This window comes from Meleagris gallopavo, chromosome 5, assembly GCF_905368555.1.
Source record: "Meleagris gallopavo chromosome 5, MGAL_WU_HG_1.1, whole genome shotgun sequence".
Taxonomy (NCBI): Eukaryota; Metazoa; Chordata; class Aves; order Galliformes; family Phasianidae; genus Meleagris; species Meleagris gallopavo.
The window spans coordinates 26308052-26324521 of record NC_139408.1 but is presented as its reverse complement, the minus strand read 5'-3'; the positions used below and the strand labels follow the sequence as shown (position 1 = coordinate 26324521).

The following is a 16470-nucleotide window of genomic DNA, read 5'->3' as shown; positions in this document are numbered from 1 at the left end:
GCAGGTTACCAGCACGCTTCTGAGGTTTTATTATACCTATTCACACAAGAGGTGAAGTGGCTTGGTGTTGAAGAAGTAGGCTGTACTGTAGGTGAACCTGGAGACCTAGGTACAAGTCTGCCTCTTTACTCAGTGTGGATGCAAGAGTGTACTTCTTACAGCCATCCAAATGTAGGTAGTCACTGTCTCTGTTACCACATCTACAGGGGCTAGATGGAATAAGGAAGAATAGATCTTCTTATAGAATAGATAAAAGGCAGCAAATGTGCAGAGTGGCTTGGAGCTGTCCTCTCCAGTTTGTGCATTGCCTTTAACCAGTTCACCAAAGTAGATCTGTGATTAGGATTAATCTTGTGCTTAGAAAGGTTGTTGATGCCATCTCTGTAAAGAAGAGGCTGTGGGAAGTAGTACCTGTTAATCAGAACCTGCTGCAGAATGTGACCTCTGGGCTTTTTAGAGGACACTTGTACAAAATTCAGTCCTAGGATATGGAAGAATGTAGGCGTATGATAATAGTCCACATTTCTCAGAGATCGGAGCAGATGCATGTGGCAAGAGAGTATATAAGAACAGGAGTGTGGGGTGTATGAGGAGAGATTGAAAAGCCATCGCATCTTGATTGTTATGGTCACTGGTTATTACATATTTTCACTTCAGGCTGCCTTAGAGTAGCAGTGATCATTAATATGGACCTGGAAGTTTGCACTGTAGAGGGGGGAGGAGTGGGAGGAGGAGGATGAGGGGGTCACTTCTTAGCAGGGGATGCTGACAGAGAGACATTAATATGTTTCCTGCAGTGAAAGATAAAACCTGCAGTCATTTTGCATCATGTCTGCGTTGGACTGTTGAGCCACCTTGCTGGTTCTATCAAATTAAAGTAAAGTAGTAGCATCTGCTCTTCAGCTGTGTCGCTTCGCTGGTTGATAGTGGCTGATCAGCATGACCGAGGCTCCAAGCTCAGTTCTGCCTCTCTGCCGAAGGAGGGAGCACAAGCACAGTGTATCATTCATTGTGATTTTTCATAATGTATAGCAAGTCTTACCTCTTGAGTCAATTCCGTTGTCCTAGCTCTAATGAAAAACTTATACAGAGTTGCATATTAACACGAATTGCAGATACGTTTTATCTTGTCAAAAAAACTTACCTGTTTTATTATTAAACTTTTGGAGTTGAAGGCAGGAATATCATGGCATGTTACAGAGGCACAGAATAATATACAACCTACTGCCTACAAGTAACTGTAACTGCTAGGTAGGACTGCAGTAGTGATGATGATATGCGTTACTGTATTTTGGGAGAGCTTGCTGAAGTTGCTTTGGAGCCTCTCCAGAAGCTGCACTGTGTTTAGGGAATAAGCGCTCTGTTCTGAGATGAGTTTCTGTAGGACAGTTACAAGACACAGGGACTGCAGGACCTCTGCTGGTATTGGGAGACTAGTTTTCTAAAAGTACTAATTTTTTAAAAGGGTTGCTTCAGATGAAAGCAGGCTGCTGTACACAACCATTCATGTGGCTACCCTTGGAATCATTGTGGTAAAGATACCTTTGCAAGCTCTCTGTAGGTGCTAGGAGGGACAGAAGATAAGGTTACATCCTTCTCAGATGTGTTCAATCCCTCCTGCTTCTGCCTTTTTCCTTGTAACCTGCAGATTCTGAGGGGAATTGTCTCACCTAATGAGAAGTATGCATACAAAAGATGTTCTGAGGTAAGTCTCTTAACTCAACTAAAAGAACATCCAGGTAAACATGCAGGTATTTAAGTAGTCCTTTGCTTCTAACCTAACTATTATAGTAAGTGATGGTTAAGTAACCATCTCAGCTGCTTCACTGAAGGTAGAGAGGCTGGCTGAGAACCTGTTGTCCTATCTGGAGTACTGCTAGTACTATGGAGAACCAGCATCTCCTCACAGGAGGAACCTGTGCTGATTATGTCCAACTGTAAGAATATCTCACCCCTAGTGTGATATACATGAAGACTTCATCTTTTCCGCTAATCAGGCTTTTCCCTACTTCATCCCAATCTTACCTAGACACGCTTGACCCATTCTGCTGTATTACCCTGTTTGCCACTCTTCATCATCCCAATTTTCTTTCCTCGTCTCTGGGATGTGCTTAAGTCACAAAATGTTTTACACTTCTATGCTTGATTGGGACTGTGCTGAATGGTGCAATTTGATGCAACACTTGTGAGCTGTTTTTTTAGACTTGGAGTTATAGATATGCCTGCAGTGTACAGAAAAAATGTCCACTAGGATCTAGAATGTGTGGCTTACAGCTATTAGTCAAATGTGTGACTTACTGAGTGCTCTGTTCATTTAATTTTGCATTAGTGAGTATACTCTTGCAAGAGATTATCCATTTACTCTTAAATAAGAATTTTGATATATTGTTTATTTTAGAGCAAAGCTTTGCATTGCTACAAGGCTGATGTGAGTTGTATTGCTGTTTATTTTACTGTATATGTACTAAAGTGTTTGAGTTTGTTTTTTTTTTTAATGTTCAATAACCTGTGAAAGTATAATTGGAGAAAAGTGAGCCAGCTTTTCCCGGGGTGTTTATCTGTTTAACAAAATGCTGACCCCTAAAATGTAAGGGGAAAAGAGATAACCTGATGAATTATGTAACTTAGCCTGGACTGTACACCAACTGAAGAAAAAGCTTGTTACCAAGGGTGAGCTCCTCCAGTATCTATGTGGCTAGGCTAGGTGACACCTGAGGCATCTTTGAAAAAGTAAATCTGATGTCACAAAATGGCTTTAACTACTATGGTACTACTTGTGTTTTTGAAAGTCAATAGGATATAAACTCCTAGGAGCCTATATGTCTAAGTAATTAAGTAACTTTGACATTACTGAAAAATGTGTCAAGCGTCATATTTTAAAAATACATAAAAATTGCATGTAGGGCACCATTTTGTTGCATTTGTGTTACTTACACCACAAATCTATCTGGGGGAAATTCTCAAAGGCATGAGTGGTTACTAGGCTGCCATGGCCCAGCAGTAATCAGAGGGACATGCTCCTGTCTTTGTGTATTTGTGGAGACAAAGGGATGCAAACAGCTTTGGAGAAGAAAAGGAGAAGTAAGCAAGGAGGTGTGTTGTTTTGCTTCCAGAATTATTACTTTAGAATGCCAATTACAGCCCGCATACAGTTACCCGATGATTTAATTTCATAAAAGAGAGCAATCTGAACCAGCATAATGCATACAATTACTCCAAAATAGATTTAAGGCAAAAATGTGCATTTAATAAACTGATGATAAAATTGAAGAGACTCAACGGGGAAAAAAGAAAAGTAAGCCAGCTGAGTTTGGATTACACATTATAAGCATGTTGGGCTTGGATGTCTATGTAAATGGATATAATAAATTTATATTCATTCCTGATGGCCACTGATTATCCTTTTTGCAGAAAGGATGAAAATAAGATGATTAAAAATGCATCTATTTATTGTCACTGTAAATCAAATTTTTCACATCATTTTATTATTAATGAAGTAATTAAGTCCCATTAATGGTGTGGCTGCTTTTGCTAGCATGTGTTGTGATTTTATATGGAGTTCTTGTTCTTCTCAGGGAGTAATTCATTTGTGGTCAAACTGGTCTCTGTTTACAGGTAATTATTATTATTATTTTTTTTCTGTGATACCTGGACAGCCTGATGTGGTGATGGGTCAAAGCATTCACTGGGCTAACTAGGCAACTCTGGTGCTATGGAGTAGGTTACAGGATCACGCCAACAATCTGGAGACTGCCAACTTCCTAACCCCATTTTATAAGCCCCAGAAGTGTGAGATATAGAATTAGCAAATGGAGGTGGGAACCTACCATGGTTTCCACCTGTACAAGAGCCAATGGAATAAGTTCATTACATTTCCACTCCATGTATCTTCAGAAAGTAGACTTACTCTGTGTAATAGACTTCTGATACCAAGTTTTGCTACATTAAAGACACACACACAAAAAAAAAAAAAAAAAAAAAAGGTGGGGGGGAGAGAAGTAACTCCTCTATTCTGAAGGTATGACCTTTCCTTCTTAGGCTTTGACCTATTTCTACCTCTGCATAGCGAGTAAGATAGAAAGAATTAAAATCACAGTATCAAAAGCATCTCTGGTAGAAACACAGTCATTTGCTGAGTGCACATTCTGTGGTTTTGTAGGTGTAATTTGAAGAAAGGTTTTTATGGGATACAGAGAAGAAAGCTTGAGATGCTGGTTGTGGCTTTGCCATGTTTCATAATGGAAAAGTATGTTGAAGGGAGGTGTTACTGGTGTGTGAGATGTTTGGGTCAATAGCTTGTTGTGCTGTATTGCAGTTTATCCTAACTTCTGTTTATCGTATCTACCTATGTGACATGCCTCTCTGTGTTTTCAAATTTGAATGGATAGAAAACTCTTATGGCTCTCAGAAGCAAAGATCAACTCCTGTTTTGATCACTTCTCCCACCATTTATTTTCTTTTTTTTCAGCATAACTGACCCACACAACCAATTATGTATGGTCTTTCCAAAGTCAAGCATGGCTACATTCCAGAACTAAAGCTTAAATGTGCCTGATGCCAAGCTCCAGTGCACTAGGTGAAAAATGTCCAGATACAATGAGTAGCAGAGAAGGACTTCAACATCTTTTATATTTTTTACTTACATTTTCAGGGCTTTGCTTTGAAAAAACTTTGAAGTCATGGCTGAAATAGCATGTCTGCAAGTAGTCTGGGGGGGGGGGGAGGCTGATAGCTTATCCTTTCTGCTTAGGGCACCACTTAAATGAAGTTCCTGTGTAAAACAGAGAGGAAAGAAACTCTTGTGGAAGCTCATTCAATGTAGTGGCTGAGAATGGAATGAAGGTATCGCCAGATTTGAAGCTTGCTGTGGAAAAGTTATTGTTACACAAGAAAACCATGTGATGCGTGATTCAGAAGATGCAATACTGTCATTCAGCAAGCAGGTTTGTTGAATTACTGTCCCTAATGACAGATGAATAATGAGTGGCTCACACGTTGGCACAGAATCCCTCAAGGTAGTTTTGCATACATTGCTGATCCTGAAGGCAGAGAAAATTAAGTTCACGTGTTCTTAAAACTGAGGCCACTCTCTCTGTTCTGATACGTGCACAGGACTCTTCTAGGCTTCACTGGAAGGTATGTTCACATATTCACAGTAGTATTGGGACCATTTGGGTTTGGCAAAAGTAACTCAGTTTTTGTATACTTACTTTTTCAACACCTAAGCTGTTATTCCTTGTGACTGGCTTTTCCATGCATGTCCTCTCGCTCCTTTTACTCTACTTTTTTACTCTTCTCACTGCAAGGGAGGAAGAAATATCAGTGGTGGAGGGGTGTGACGTGAGTTATATGTTTCCTAAGTAAGGGACTTCAGCTCTGTGCTTTCCGCTGTTATCTGCACTCACCTGTGCATGTGCAGCATAAGCTACTGCTAATCCCAGCACAAACAGAATAAAAAGCTTATTTCAGAATAAATCATTATGTTACACACAATCTGCTAGACTTGTGAGACATGGCAGCTATAAATGCTGACCAACCAGGACTGGCTTCTGCAGCTTATGACAGTGTCGCTTGCAGTACATTTGGTACAAAGCCCCAAATGCTGACTGCAGCAAGGGAAAAGTACTTTTTCATAGAAAATACAAGGCTGCTTGAGAGGCCTTCACTCTATCACAGTTGATCAGACATAATTTTTATGTGGCCTTCAGAAGCACATTTGATGTTGAGATATATATAGTATTTATAACATTAAGGCACGCATTCTGTATTACTGCGCTTAATCAGATCTCATGATTAACTGTTACTGAGTTACCGTGCTTTTGTACAGCAGGATTTCTGGTCCCACACTTTCCACGCATCACCTCCATGCTTGCTCCTGTAGTGGAGACTGTACAATGAGCAGTCAGCCAGGTACTCTCTGATCTGTGCTCCTGAGGAGAGATTATGTGGGAATAACAGGACAAAGCCACAGATTTCCGTAACTTCAGTCCCAATTCCTTCTCTTGCATATTTTACCTGATTTTGCTTCTGTGGATCTCAAAAATGCAGATTTTCCTTTATTCCCCAATGAAATAGAAGTGAATAAGTACATTTGGAAAAGGCCCTTGAGACTAACAGATGTTTCTGCATGTACCTACCCTCACTCCAGGGACAGGCTGGTGGCCTGGCAGCAGTGGGGAGGTGACAAGCGCTATGCTGTAGCTGTTCCTGGTGCAGCAGAAGTGAATAAACACGGCGATGGCAGCACTGCCCGCTCTGCTGCTGCCTTGCCTGGGCTGCTGGTGCGATGGCGGTGACTCATCCTGCAGCAGCAGGAGCATCGCGCAGCGCAGTGCTTTCCTCACAAATGTGTGCTCTTGGGGTGACAGTGAAAAGTAAACACAAGACAAGTAAAGCCTTTCCTCACTCTGCCTTTCCATGCTTATTTTCACTTGCAACCTGTTGTATTTTGCTGTCAGGTTGTAGTTCTGACGGGTGGCTCGTTGGGACCTTTCCTCTTGCTTCTCTGTGACCCTGCAAGTGACTTCAGCAGAGACCTTGTTCGCTTTTGCTCCTCTCTGACCCGGGCAGGGAGAGGACGGTGCCTGCTCCTTCTGCCCCTCTCCCTGTCGGCATTCATTACCTTCAAAATCAATTCCATCCTAGAAGCAAGCGCAGTGCTTTCAGTGCAGGTGCCATCTGATCTGTCAGAAGTCTCTCCTCCCGCCCGCGGCGCCAGGCAGGCCGCTGTGGGGTGACGTTCGGGTCAGCGGCTCCAGCCCTGGGCGGAGATCCGAGAATTCTTCGGAGCGCAGCGACCGCTGTGCGGTGCCCGCCCGTGGCAGTGAGCCGCGGCTCCGCGGGCAGCGCCGCCCCCTGCCGGCAGCGCCTCCTTCTGCAGGCAGCGGCCAAGGGGAGCTTATTTTCGTTTGAGTCGGCTTGCCATACTACCCGTGTTCCATCACCTTTTAGAATAGGTTTCCAGCAGATGCGTTCACGTTTGCAAACCCAGCGCTTCCTTCCCGGCACTGCCCGCTGAAAGGCAGCTGTCATCACAGCCTCGCTGCCAACCCATTACCCTGGGAGCGACGTTCAGGCGGAGGAGCCGCTCCGTCTGTATGCGCACAGCGCTCCCCAGGTGGCAGACTGACGGCACTTCAGCCTGAACTCCGTGCTACTGGCAGCAGGAACAGCAGTGAGCACAGGTGAAGCGTGTTTGATTTTTTTTGAGTTTTTTTACAGTATTTCTTAGTTGTTTAAATAGCTACGTAGTTCTAGTTTTTCCAATCTCTTGTGAAAATCTATGAAGATCTTTGAAGCATCTCTCTCTCAAAACTTCTGATGAGTTAAAGCACTTTCCAAGTTATCATAGAACACAGCATTGCTGGCTTTATTTTGTATGTACTTATTTATTTTTTGCTTTACATAGAAGGGAGTTGATGTTTTACTTATTTGGAGATTAAAGCTGCTAGAAGATGGCTTACAGTGTCATGTGGATGCTTTGTGCCATGCTTGCTAAGAGCCACTGTGAGGCTTCCAGAAAGAGCCTCAGAGCAACCAAGCAGCTGTGCCATGTCCAACACCGTAGTTACCTGCAAAGGTAACTACAAAATTTAAATAAAATGCTGATCTTTAGCTTCTTAAAGGGGAAGAAAAAGGAAATGTAGTTAAGTATCTTACAAGTTAGATTCATTCTTAGAATGGAAATGAAAATGCCTTTTGAAAATCATACAGACAGGTATTGTTCTGAGCTACGCAAAGCTTCGATACTGGCTTCAGTTGTTTAAACCAAATGGTAGTAGTCTAACACAGCTTTCAGCTTTTAAAAAGCTGCTTATTTTCAGTTGTTTGATCAAGTAAACTTGGAGGACTTACCAGACAGATAAGGCAGCTGTGATGTGTAGGCATTTAAGAGAATCTGGATGTTGATTTTACTGCTTCTATTACTACATGCGGTCCTATGAAATCCATCAAGCACGGGAAAGAACAAATGGCTTACATATTTTGAACTTGGAAGTTAATTATGTATGAGTTCTGACAGGTGCTTGCTGATATGTTTTAAACAAATTTAAAATTTACCCTGATAAATGCCTGTATCCGAGATGCAGGAAGGAGCTGGTGCCAGCCCCAGCTGCCGGGTGTTCTGTGCCAATGCAAACACCTTTAGTACAAGGCTTCAGGAGCCCTGCTAAATTACGGCCCCTTCGTTTAGTGTGGCCCTAAATAAACAGCCAGCAGTTGCTATTGATCATAACTCATTTGGAGTTACCGTTGGCCAAAAGCTACATGCAGCCTTAGTCCTGCTGGAGAGCTGTCCCAGCTAACTGCAGCACCAGTGCAGAGGAGGTGCGAGGACAGCTGCTGTCTGGCACACCCTGCTTAGTGTGACTGAAAGGCCTGGCAGGCAAAGAGGAGAGTGTACAGAGCTGGTTGGTTCGGTGTCAGGATACTGAACTCCTGAAGGGAAAAGAGCCATTGATGTTGGGTTATTTTGTATTTCAGGGAATGCAGCTGTTACTACAGCACTGCATGTTGTCACAGCTTGTCCTGGAGAATGGCATGGAAAGGAGTAGCAATGTGTCAGGACAAAGCAGGTTTCTTAGAAAATTTGATGCTTCTAATTGTCCTTGCCTGTAAGAAAGACTGTAACATTGCTATAGTTAACACAGAAGAGTGTGATTTTGTGAAATAAATGTTTGTCATGGCCTGAAACATTGAGGTCTGCCAGTAGGATTCCTGCCAAAATTCATGGGAGCATCTCATGTGACTGCAACAGGGTCAGATCTCCTAGCAGGTAAACATAGTAACAGAACAGTTAACGTGCTGTAACTTGAGGTGCACTGCCTTGCACAAGCCTGTGGCATTTGCACCTCTGTAGAGAAACTGTTACAGCACTGGTGTGGGCAAGGAGGATCCTCATCTGACAGCGTTTGAAACTTTGGGAGTGAAGCCACAGTGTGGAGAAACCTGGTAATTTCATGCTCAAATACACCAGCCAGCTCTACGCTTTATTGATCTTCCCCTTTCTATCAGGGGAAAATTTCCTATTAAAAATGCTAACGTATGATTGAAATGGCGGAGGGATTGCCTTTGATTTAAAGACTGTGCGCATGAATTGTGTCACAGTAAAAACATTTCAGCCCCAACAAGATCTGACACGGGAACCTTCAAAAGCCCCGGCTCCAGCACCACTTGGAGTTGCTTCCCTGGCTGTTCTGTTGCTGAGCTGTTTTGACAGCACGAGAAGCAGTGTCTGAGCACTGCTGTGTGGCACAAAGCCAGGCCCCTTCAGTAGCTCCAGGAATGTAAAGGCGGAACAGCCTGAAAAGCAGCTGTAAACATGTGATGAAGTGCAGGTGTAAAGTTGCAGCAACAGTTCTTAGCGATTTGTAAAATGAGGTAACTTCTGGTACTATTACATGTGTCACTATTGCTGCTGGGAGCCCAGGAATGCTGTTTTTCTGCCTCTCATGTACCATTATAATGGCTCTCAAGGCATCACACCCATCTTTGTGGCTGTTACAGGAAGTCTGGGTGCACATCTCAGTGAGCGGGTCAGGGTCAGGAACGCTGGGCACAGCAAAGAATCGCTCCTGAGGTTCAAGCACTGCGTGGGGTAACTGGGTGCCAGCAAGTGCTGTAGTGTGAGGAGCTGGAGCTGCCAGGTGTGAGGCTGGACTCACCCTGCTGCAGTGCTGCAGCTCCAACACAGGGTAAAAATGAGGCTGGCGTTGGCATGTGGCTGAGCGCCTCGTGTCAGTGCAGGTCAGCTGGAAGGAGTCCTTTTGCTGGTGCTGCTCTTTTTCCATTTGAAGACATGGGTTAAGCCATGCTGGCAGACATCTTCCACCAGGATTAATGTGTGTGTCCATTACGAGGCTCAGAAGCAGGGCCTTACTAATGCATCTGGAGCGTGCTTGTTTTGAATCCACTGCTCTCAGCTGGCCGTGTCCCTCTGTTAGTGGAAGGGTGCTGAAGGCTCAAAAGCTCAAAGTCTGGTGTAACTTGTGCTGCTCACATTCACATCTGGTAAAGCTGGCCCATTTTTCAGATGGGCAGTGCTGTGACAGGAGCAGCCTGGCGCTGATACCCCCGCGTCCTGACTGGCCTGCGTTCCCAGGTGGGTTAGCCCATGCAAGTCTGAGTGACAACAGTATGTGTACTTTGCTAACTTAATTCACTGGGGGAAGGAAGAGTCCTTCCAACTCACAGTCCGGCAGGGTGAGCTTGTGGCACTGCTTTCCCCTGGAAGGTTTTCTCTGCCTCTTGTCCTTAAGTGCCAAGCCCATGTGCTGCAGCCGAGAGCCTGAGTTCTTGCTCCCTTTTGTGAAAGAAGGTATTAGCAGGCTCGCTGTTAATTTTTGCTTCAGGACCTTGTGACAGGAACAAGCAAGAGTCAAGCATTAGAGCTGATAATTATCATAGGATTTTGGTAAGTCTGTGGACAAATTCACAGCATTTTCTTTATTCAGCCATGGCCACTCATGCAATAGAGGTATGGCGTGCTTATGAAGTTCAAAAACAACATACAAAAACCTATGGTTGGAATACTATTCTGGGATTCCTTTCTGAAACACTGATAATTGTTGTAAGTGGACAAGCATGGAGTATAGCTTTCTGCAGACAATAGTAAAGGGGCAGAGAAGAGATGAGGAAGTGGTTGGAATAGCGTATCACCCTGAGCACTATGACAAGTGATCTGCACTTGTCAGGAAAATGCAGAGGATCTGCAGATTCTGAACCCATTAAATTTACACATCTTCTGTCCTTGTTGCTGTTTAATCAGCCCATGCAACTTATTTTCGTGTGCTGCTTTGCCAACGTGCAGCAAGCAGCTTTCTTGCTTCACACAAGTATTACATTTTTCAGTTTTTTATTACAAGAAAAATGAATTGTAAATTCAGGCACTCAAAAGTTGAGATGAACAAAAATAAAGGGCCCTTAAAAAATTTAACTGCTCTGGTCAAAAGCGGGAACAGTCCTGCTGCTAACGGCTGTTAATAATTCACGAACAAGATTTAAAGTGAGTATAGTGTAAAGGGAAATTGCTATTGGTAGGAGCTCAGAGTTGTTGTAGCTTTGATGCTCCTTGCTGACACTGAGTGGTGCAATTACCACATGCTGATGGAGGAGAGCTGCTATTACCACATTTTCTGAGTCAGCTGCTGAGTGTTGCTTTTTTACATCAGTATGTATTTGTGTGTGTATCATAGGCAGCTTCTATAAAGTGTTTCCCTAGTATTTTTTAACACAATATTACAAAAAAGACCAGATATTTCTTTCTTTTTTATTATTTTTTTAAATTCCAGTATTGTAAAAGATGAAGATACTGGGGCTGTGACTGGGGGCTCTGTGTGATAAAAATAGCAGCAAGGTAGTGCTAAAGACCTTGAGAAATTTCATATGAAACTGTTTTGCCCTTTACCTTGGGTGATGCTCCTTTGTTAATTTTTGCAAACTCAGTGATGAAAGTGTGGATAATTAATTAACTTTTTGTTTGTAGACTTACAAGGACTTTGTGCTGTTGGAGGGAGAAAAAAGTTAAAAAATGAGCACACCATTTGTTGGTGTGATTGTCACAACTGGAAGAGTAGAAAGCAGGGACTTGAGGGACTGCTCATGTACCTGGGCAGGTATTTTTCTATGCCTACTTGACTGCTTGTGAACTTTTTCAGTCTTACTTTTTTGCTAGGAATATTTTAGGATTGATCTGTGTTCAGGAGTAAATCGTTTGGAAAAATTGGTGTTAAAATGGGCTCATTTATTTTCAAAAAGGAAGTGACAGAAAGAGCACATTTTTAGCCTTGCATTGAAGTATCGTCCTAACCTTGAGTTTGTAGATTACTGATACCAGAGGCATGCAGTTTGTTTGCTCAATCTAGTGTGTCATAGTGTGTGTAGATATTATAAAGGAAGAATCTGAACATTTCATATTTTTTCATGTTCTCTTTTAAAAAAAATAATAAAACAAAAAAAGAAACACATCAAAATATATTCAGAGAGCATTAGGGTTCCACTAGCATTGGAAAAAATAGTAAGGAAATAACTAAGAAATCATATGTCTGTTGCTGTAGGTGTGTATATATGACAAATTACTCCATAACGGTTCTTTACCCAGAGGAGCAGCCTCCACTCCAAGCAAAAAATCTTTAGAAACTGCTGGAGGAGGGTTCATCATTCTGGGTTGTTCTGCTTTTTCACATAGTCAGTAAAAGCTGGGCAAATCTGATTATGAGTGGGTGTACATTTTCTATGTAAGCCCTGGATTTTCTGGAAGAGCTAGAACAATTTAGGTTGAGTAGGAGAGGTATCGATTACACTGGTGGTGACTCACCTCATTAACTGTATCTTGCCAATGGCCTCACACCATGTGAAGTTTTTTTTAATTTATTTTTCTATGGCTGGCCAGTCGTTTGTCATGTTGACAGGCAATGGCCTTCTGAGAACACTAGCTACCATTATGGGATCACTGAGGCTGAACAGAAAAGGAGAAAATAGCAGGAAGTATAAAACTGCTACTCTGTCTCAAAACCAGGTAGGTGGAAAAAATGGTCATTGTGAATCTGTTTGAGCATAAGGTGATAACTATTCTTTTGGTGTTAAGCAACTTCATCTACCTCAGCTTCAAAGAAAAGCCTGAAGCAACGAGAATAAATTTCCTAACAGGTGGGTAGGAAATAGATGTTCTCAGACTGTTGATTACCTTTGAACTAAGCATACAGATTTGGAGAAAATACAGAATATCTAGCAAACAGCACAGAGGATGTGCGAACCATTCCTCTACCTATATCCAGCAATACTTTATATTGTGAAAACCATCTGTTTTCAGAAGATCTCAAATGTCCCGTTAGTGTTTAGTGGAAATGTGTCATGGCTGAGGGTTTCTCTTGGGTGTTCTCTGGAAGCACTCGTGAAATGTGGAATGTGAAAATCAGCCAAAGAAGATCTTTTTGGGAAGGTGAATTATGTGGAGACTCAGTCAGGCCTAATCTACAGGAGAGATTAAGAAGAAATTTTCATGAAAATTTACAGATAAAGCATCTGTGTTTTGATCTGACAGTGGAGGGTCTTGTAAGGGATTCCGTCACATCTCCATGACCTTAAAAGTATAGATCTAATTTCTTATTTGAGAAAGGACATAAATTAAGTTTATAGATAGGCAAAACTACGTTGCAGGGATGGAACCAGACACAAGGAAGAGCGAAGCCAGTGTGAGATTAACCCTAAAAGTTGAAGGTGTTGTAGGAGATGGCAGTGAAGAGTTTTCATTATGATTGAATATTAATTAGTGACATGGCTATTAATGATGACAGTAATTAACAGAGGAAGGAAAGACTTGTCATTGTCCCGAGGGTGAGTAATCAGTCTTGGCAGGTGATAAATAATGGTTCAGCAAACTCAGCAGAAAGATAATCTGTCTGCCTCAGGACAACTGGAGAACAGCTATAAAATCTTCCAGGCTCTTGGCAACATTCAAGAAAGACTTCATGTTTTTAAGAGACAAATTAAAATCCTTGATCTCTAATGTTGCTTATATTCTGGAGTGACTGATCACAGTAGTTCTGACTGAGTCAAACCTGTATTTGTTAATCTTAACAGCGAGAAGAAAGATTGGTGAAACAGCTTTCAGCGTTGTTTGAATGTTTGATTGCAGTTTGATTAAAATTGAATAAATTCAAGTAGGATATGAGTTAATCTTGTGTTAAGTATTCTGTATATTTGGAAAGGGATTGATTGGAATTCACCTCCCTTCAGCAAGACAATGAACTAACTACTCTAAAAGATGTTCAGATATGAGCTGTTGCATCATTTGGGAATGAAATGACTAAGAGTACTGCAGACCTGTAGTCTGAGACCAAAATCAGGGAAACCAGTGGACTTTTTAGTTTGGAATATGAACAGAAAAAAAAAAAACAATAAAACAAACCAAGAATTCTTTACCTTGAGCCAAAACAGCAAATTGTGAAGTTTTGTTTCCAACAATAAAGAAGGCTTTGATTTCAGTCTTCTTGAAAAGATTTTCTAACCCCAAGTGTTTGTTGTTCCTTTAGGCTATTTTTGTTTTGCAGAAGGCAGCATCCATGTTTGTAGAATTCAAAGTTTTATTAACAAGCATGTCAAAACAACAGTTACGAACTCCAAACATTTTCCTATGTATTTTTCAGCTAGCTAGCACTATGTCTGCCAGTAAAATCCCAAGCAAACATCCCATGTACTGAATGCACAGAATGTTGTCTGTGGACAAATCACTAAAAATGTGGCTTATTACTCTAGACAATAAAGTGCCACATTTTATGGGTGAGTCAATGCATTCTAATGTTCAACAGTGTAACTTTAGTGAAAAGATTGCCAGTTTCTTGCCTATTTATTGTATATGCACACTTATCTTATGCAGGGTGTGCAGAAATGAACTAAAGCAGTACTCAGCTAGGACTCTGAAATTTGTAAGGCTGTAAATTAGTCAAAATGTGTTTTATTGGGGTTCTGTTGTGTGACTGGCTATGGGTCAACTGAGCTCCTGAGTGCCAGAGGACAAAGAAGGGATCACTAGGCACACTCTCTTCAGCAAACTGCAGCTTGTCTTTGACACAAACTAGACTTTTAGCTCTCTTTGTTTGACTGATAACTCAGTTCCACATTTCTGTATGATTGTCCTGATATTAAAGATCCCAGGTGCCAATAAATGGTCCTTCATCTCCTTGCTGGATAGTACTTTCAGAAACAGAACTCCCTATATCACAGAATCACAGAACAGCCTGGGTTGGAAGGGACATCAAGGATCATGAATCTCCCTGCCATATGCAGGGCCACCAACCTCTACATTTAATACTAAACCAGGTTGCCCAGGGCCCCATCCAACCTGGCCTTGAATACCTCTAGGGATGGGACATCCACAACCTCTCTGGGCAGCCTGTTCCAGCACCTCACCACTCTCATAGTAAAGAACTTCCCCCCGACATCCAACCTAAATCTTCCCTTCCTCAACTTCAAACCATTTCCCCTTGTTCTGTAGTTATCTACCCTTTCAAAGAGCTGATTCCCCTCCTGTTTGTAGGCTCCCTTTAGGTATTGAAAGGCTGCAATGAGGTCACCCCTCAGCCTTCTTTTCTCCAGGCTGAACAAGCCCAGCTCCCTCAGCCTGTCTTTGTAGTGGAAGTGCTCCAGCCCCCTGATCATCTCTGTGGCTCTCCTCTGGACCCTTTCCAACAGCTCTCTGTCTTTCTTGTACTGGGGGCTCCAGACCTGGACACAGTACTCCAGATGGGGCCTCATAAGAGCGAAGTAGAGAGGGACAATCACCTCCCTGTCCCGGCTGGCCACCCCTCTTCTGATGGATCGTAGGATACCATTTGCTTTCTGAGCTGCAAGAGCACACTGGTGACTCATGTTAACTTTTTCATCCATCAGAACCCCCAGGTTCTTCTCTGCAGGGTGATTCTCAAGGTCTGCTCCTTCCAGTCTGTATAAATGCCTTGGATTCCTCCATCCCAATTGCAAAACCTTGCACTTTGCTGTGTTGAACCTCATTATGTTCACCTGGGCCCACCTTTCAAGCCTGTTGAGGTCCCTCTGAATGGCATCCCTTCCTTCCACCGTGTCAACCGCACCACTCAACTTGGAGTCATCAGCAAACTTGCTGAGGGTGCACTCAATTCCATTGTCAGTGTCATTGATAAAGATGTTAAAGAGCACTGGTCCCAAGACAGACCCATGGGGGATGCCGCTCGTTACCAGCCTCCACCTGGACATAGAACCACTGATGACTACCCTCTGTCTGTGGCCTTTCAACTAATTTCTTATCCGAGGGGTGGTCCTCCCTTCTAATTCACACCCCTTCAATTTGGAGATAAGGATGTGGTGTGGGACCATGTCAAAGATATATTCTATATGTTGAGGTGAGAGAAATGCAACTGGGAGAGAAGTTACACAAAACCATTAGAGTAGCAGTTGACTTAAAGTGTCACTCTGGCACTTGGGCTTAGTACCTACCAATGAGTATATAGTTACAGTGCGCGAAGGAAGCAAAAACAATTTGAAACCTCAGGAGAGATAAAAAGGGAAATGGATAATAAATGCATATAAGTTCTTTTGTATCTCATCTCAATATTATCTTTTTCTAGGACTCTCAAAAACTTCTTGGTCTCAGTGTTCAATGCCTTCTTTTTTCCCATTTATTTATTGATTTTCTTTTGCAGGTGCTGATATTGTGCAGTGGCTTATGAAGAACCTCAGCATTGAGGATCAAGGTAAGGTGAACCATGGCTGGGAATTAACAGACATTTCAGCTATATTGTGTGTGTGCCATAAAAGAATATGTACTACTTCACTGCAGAGTCTAAAGCAGTAGAACAACAAGGTTGATTTAAGTATTTGGTGGGAAGGAGGAAAGCAGATAAGAATCAGCAACATAATTAAGTCTAATATCTTACAACTACAGTGCATAGAAAGCACTTTGTAGGAGTCCTAGCGTATCTGTGAAATTGTTGCTAC

The 16470-nt window shown here is 42.3% G+C and overlaps 1 protein-coding gene and 1 long non-coding RNA gene across 5 annotated transcripts in view; one reads left to right on the top strand and one right to left on the bottom strand.

Moving 5' to 3' along the window:
* RGS6 (regulator of G protein signaling 6) overlaps positions 1-16470 on the top strand; it is a 231932-nt gene that overhangs the window by 158308 nt on the left and 57154 nt on the right. For all 4 annotated transcript variants that reach the window (XM_031553564.2, XM_085224907.1, XM_031553561.2 and 1 more), the window contains one exon: positions 16176-16226. In XM_031553564.2, coding sequence (XP_031409424.1) covers positions 16176-16226 — 51 coding nt within the window. The remainder of the gene's footprint in view (positions 1-16175; positions 16227-16470) is intronic.
* Positions 5223-6976, bottom strand: LOC146544294 (uncharacterized). Its single transcript, XR_014883278.1, has 3 exons — positions 6623-6976; positions 5813-5930; positions 5223-5299 (listed from the first exon to the last, which is right to left on the bottom strand). It is a non-coding gene; the product is annotated as an uncharacterized LOC146544294 (long non-coding RNA).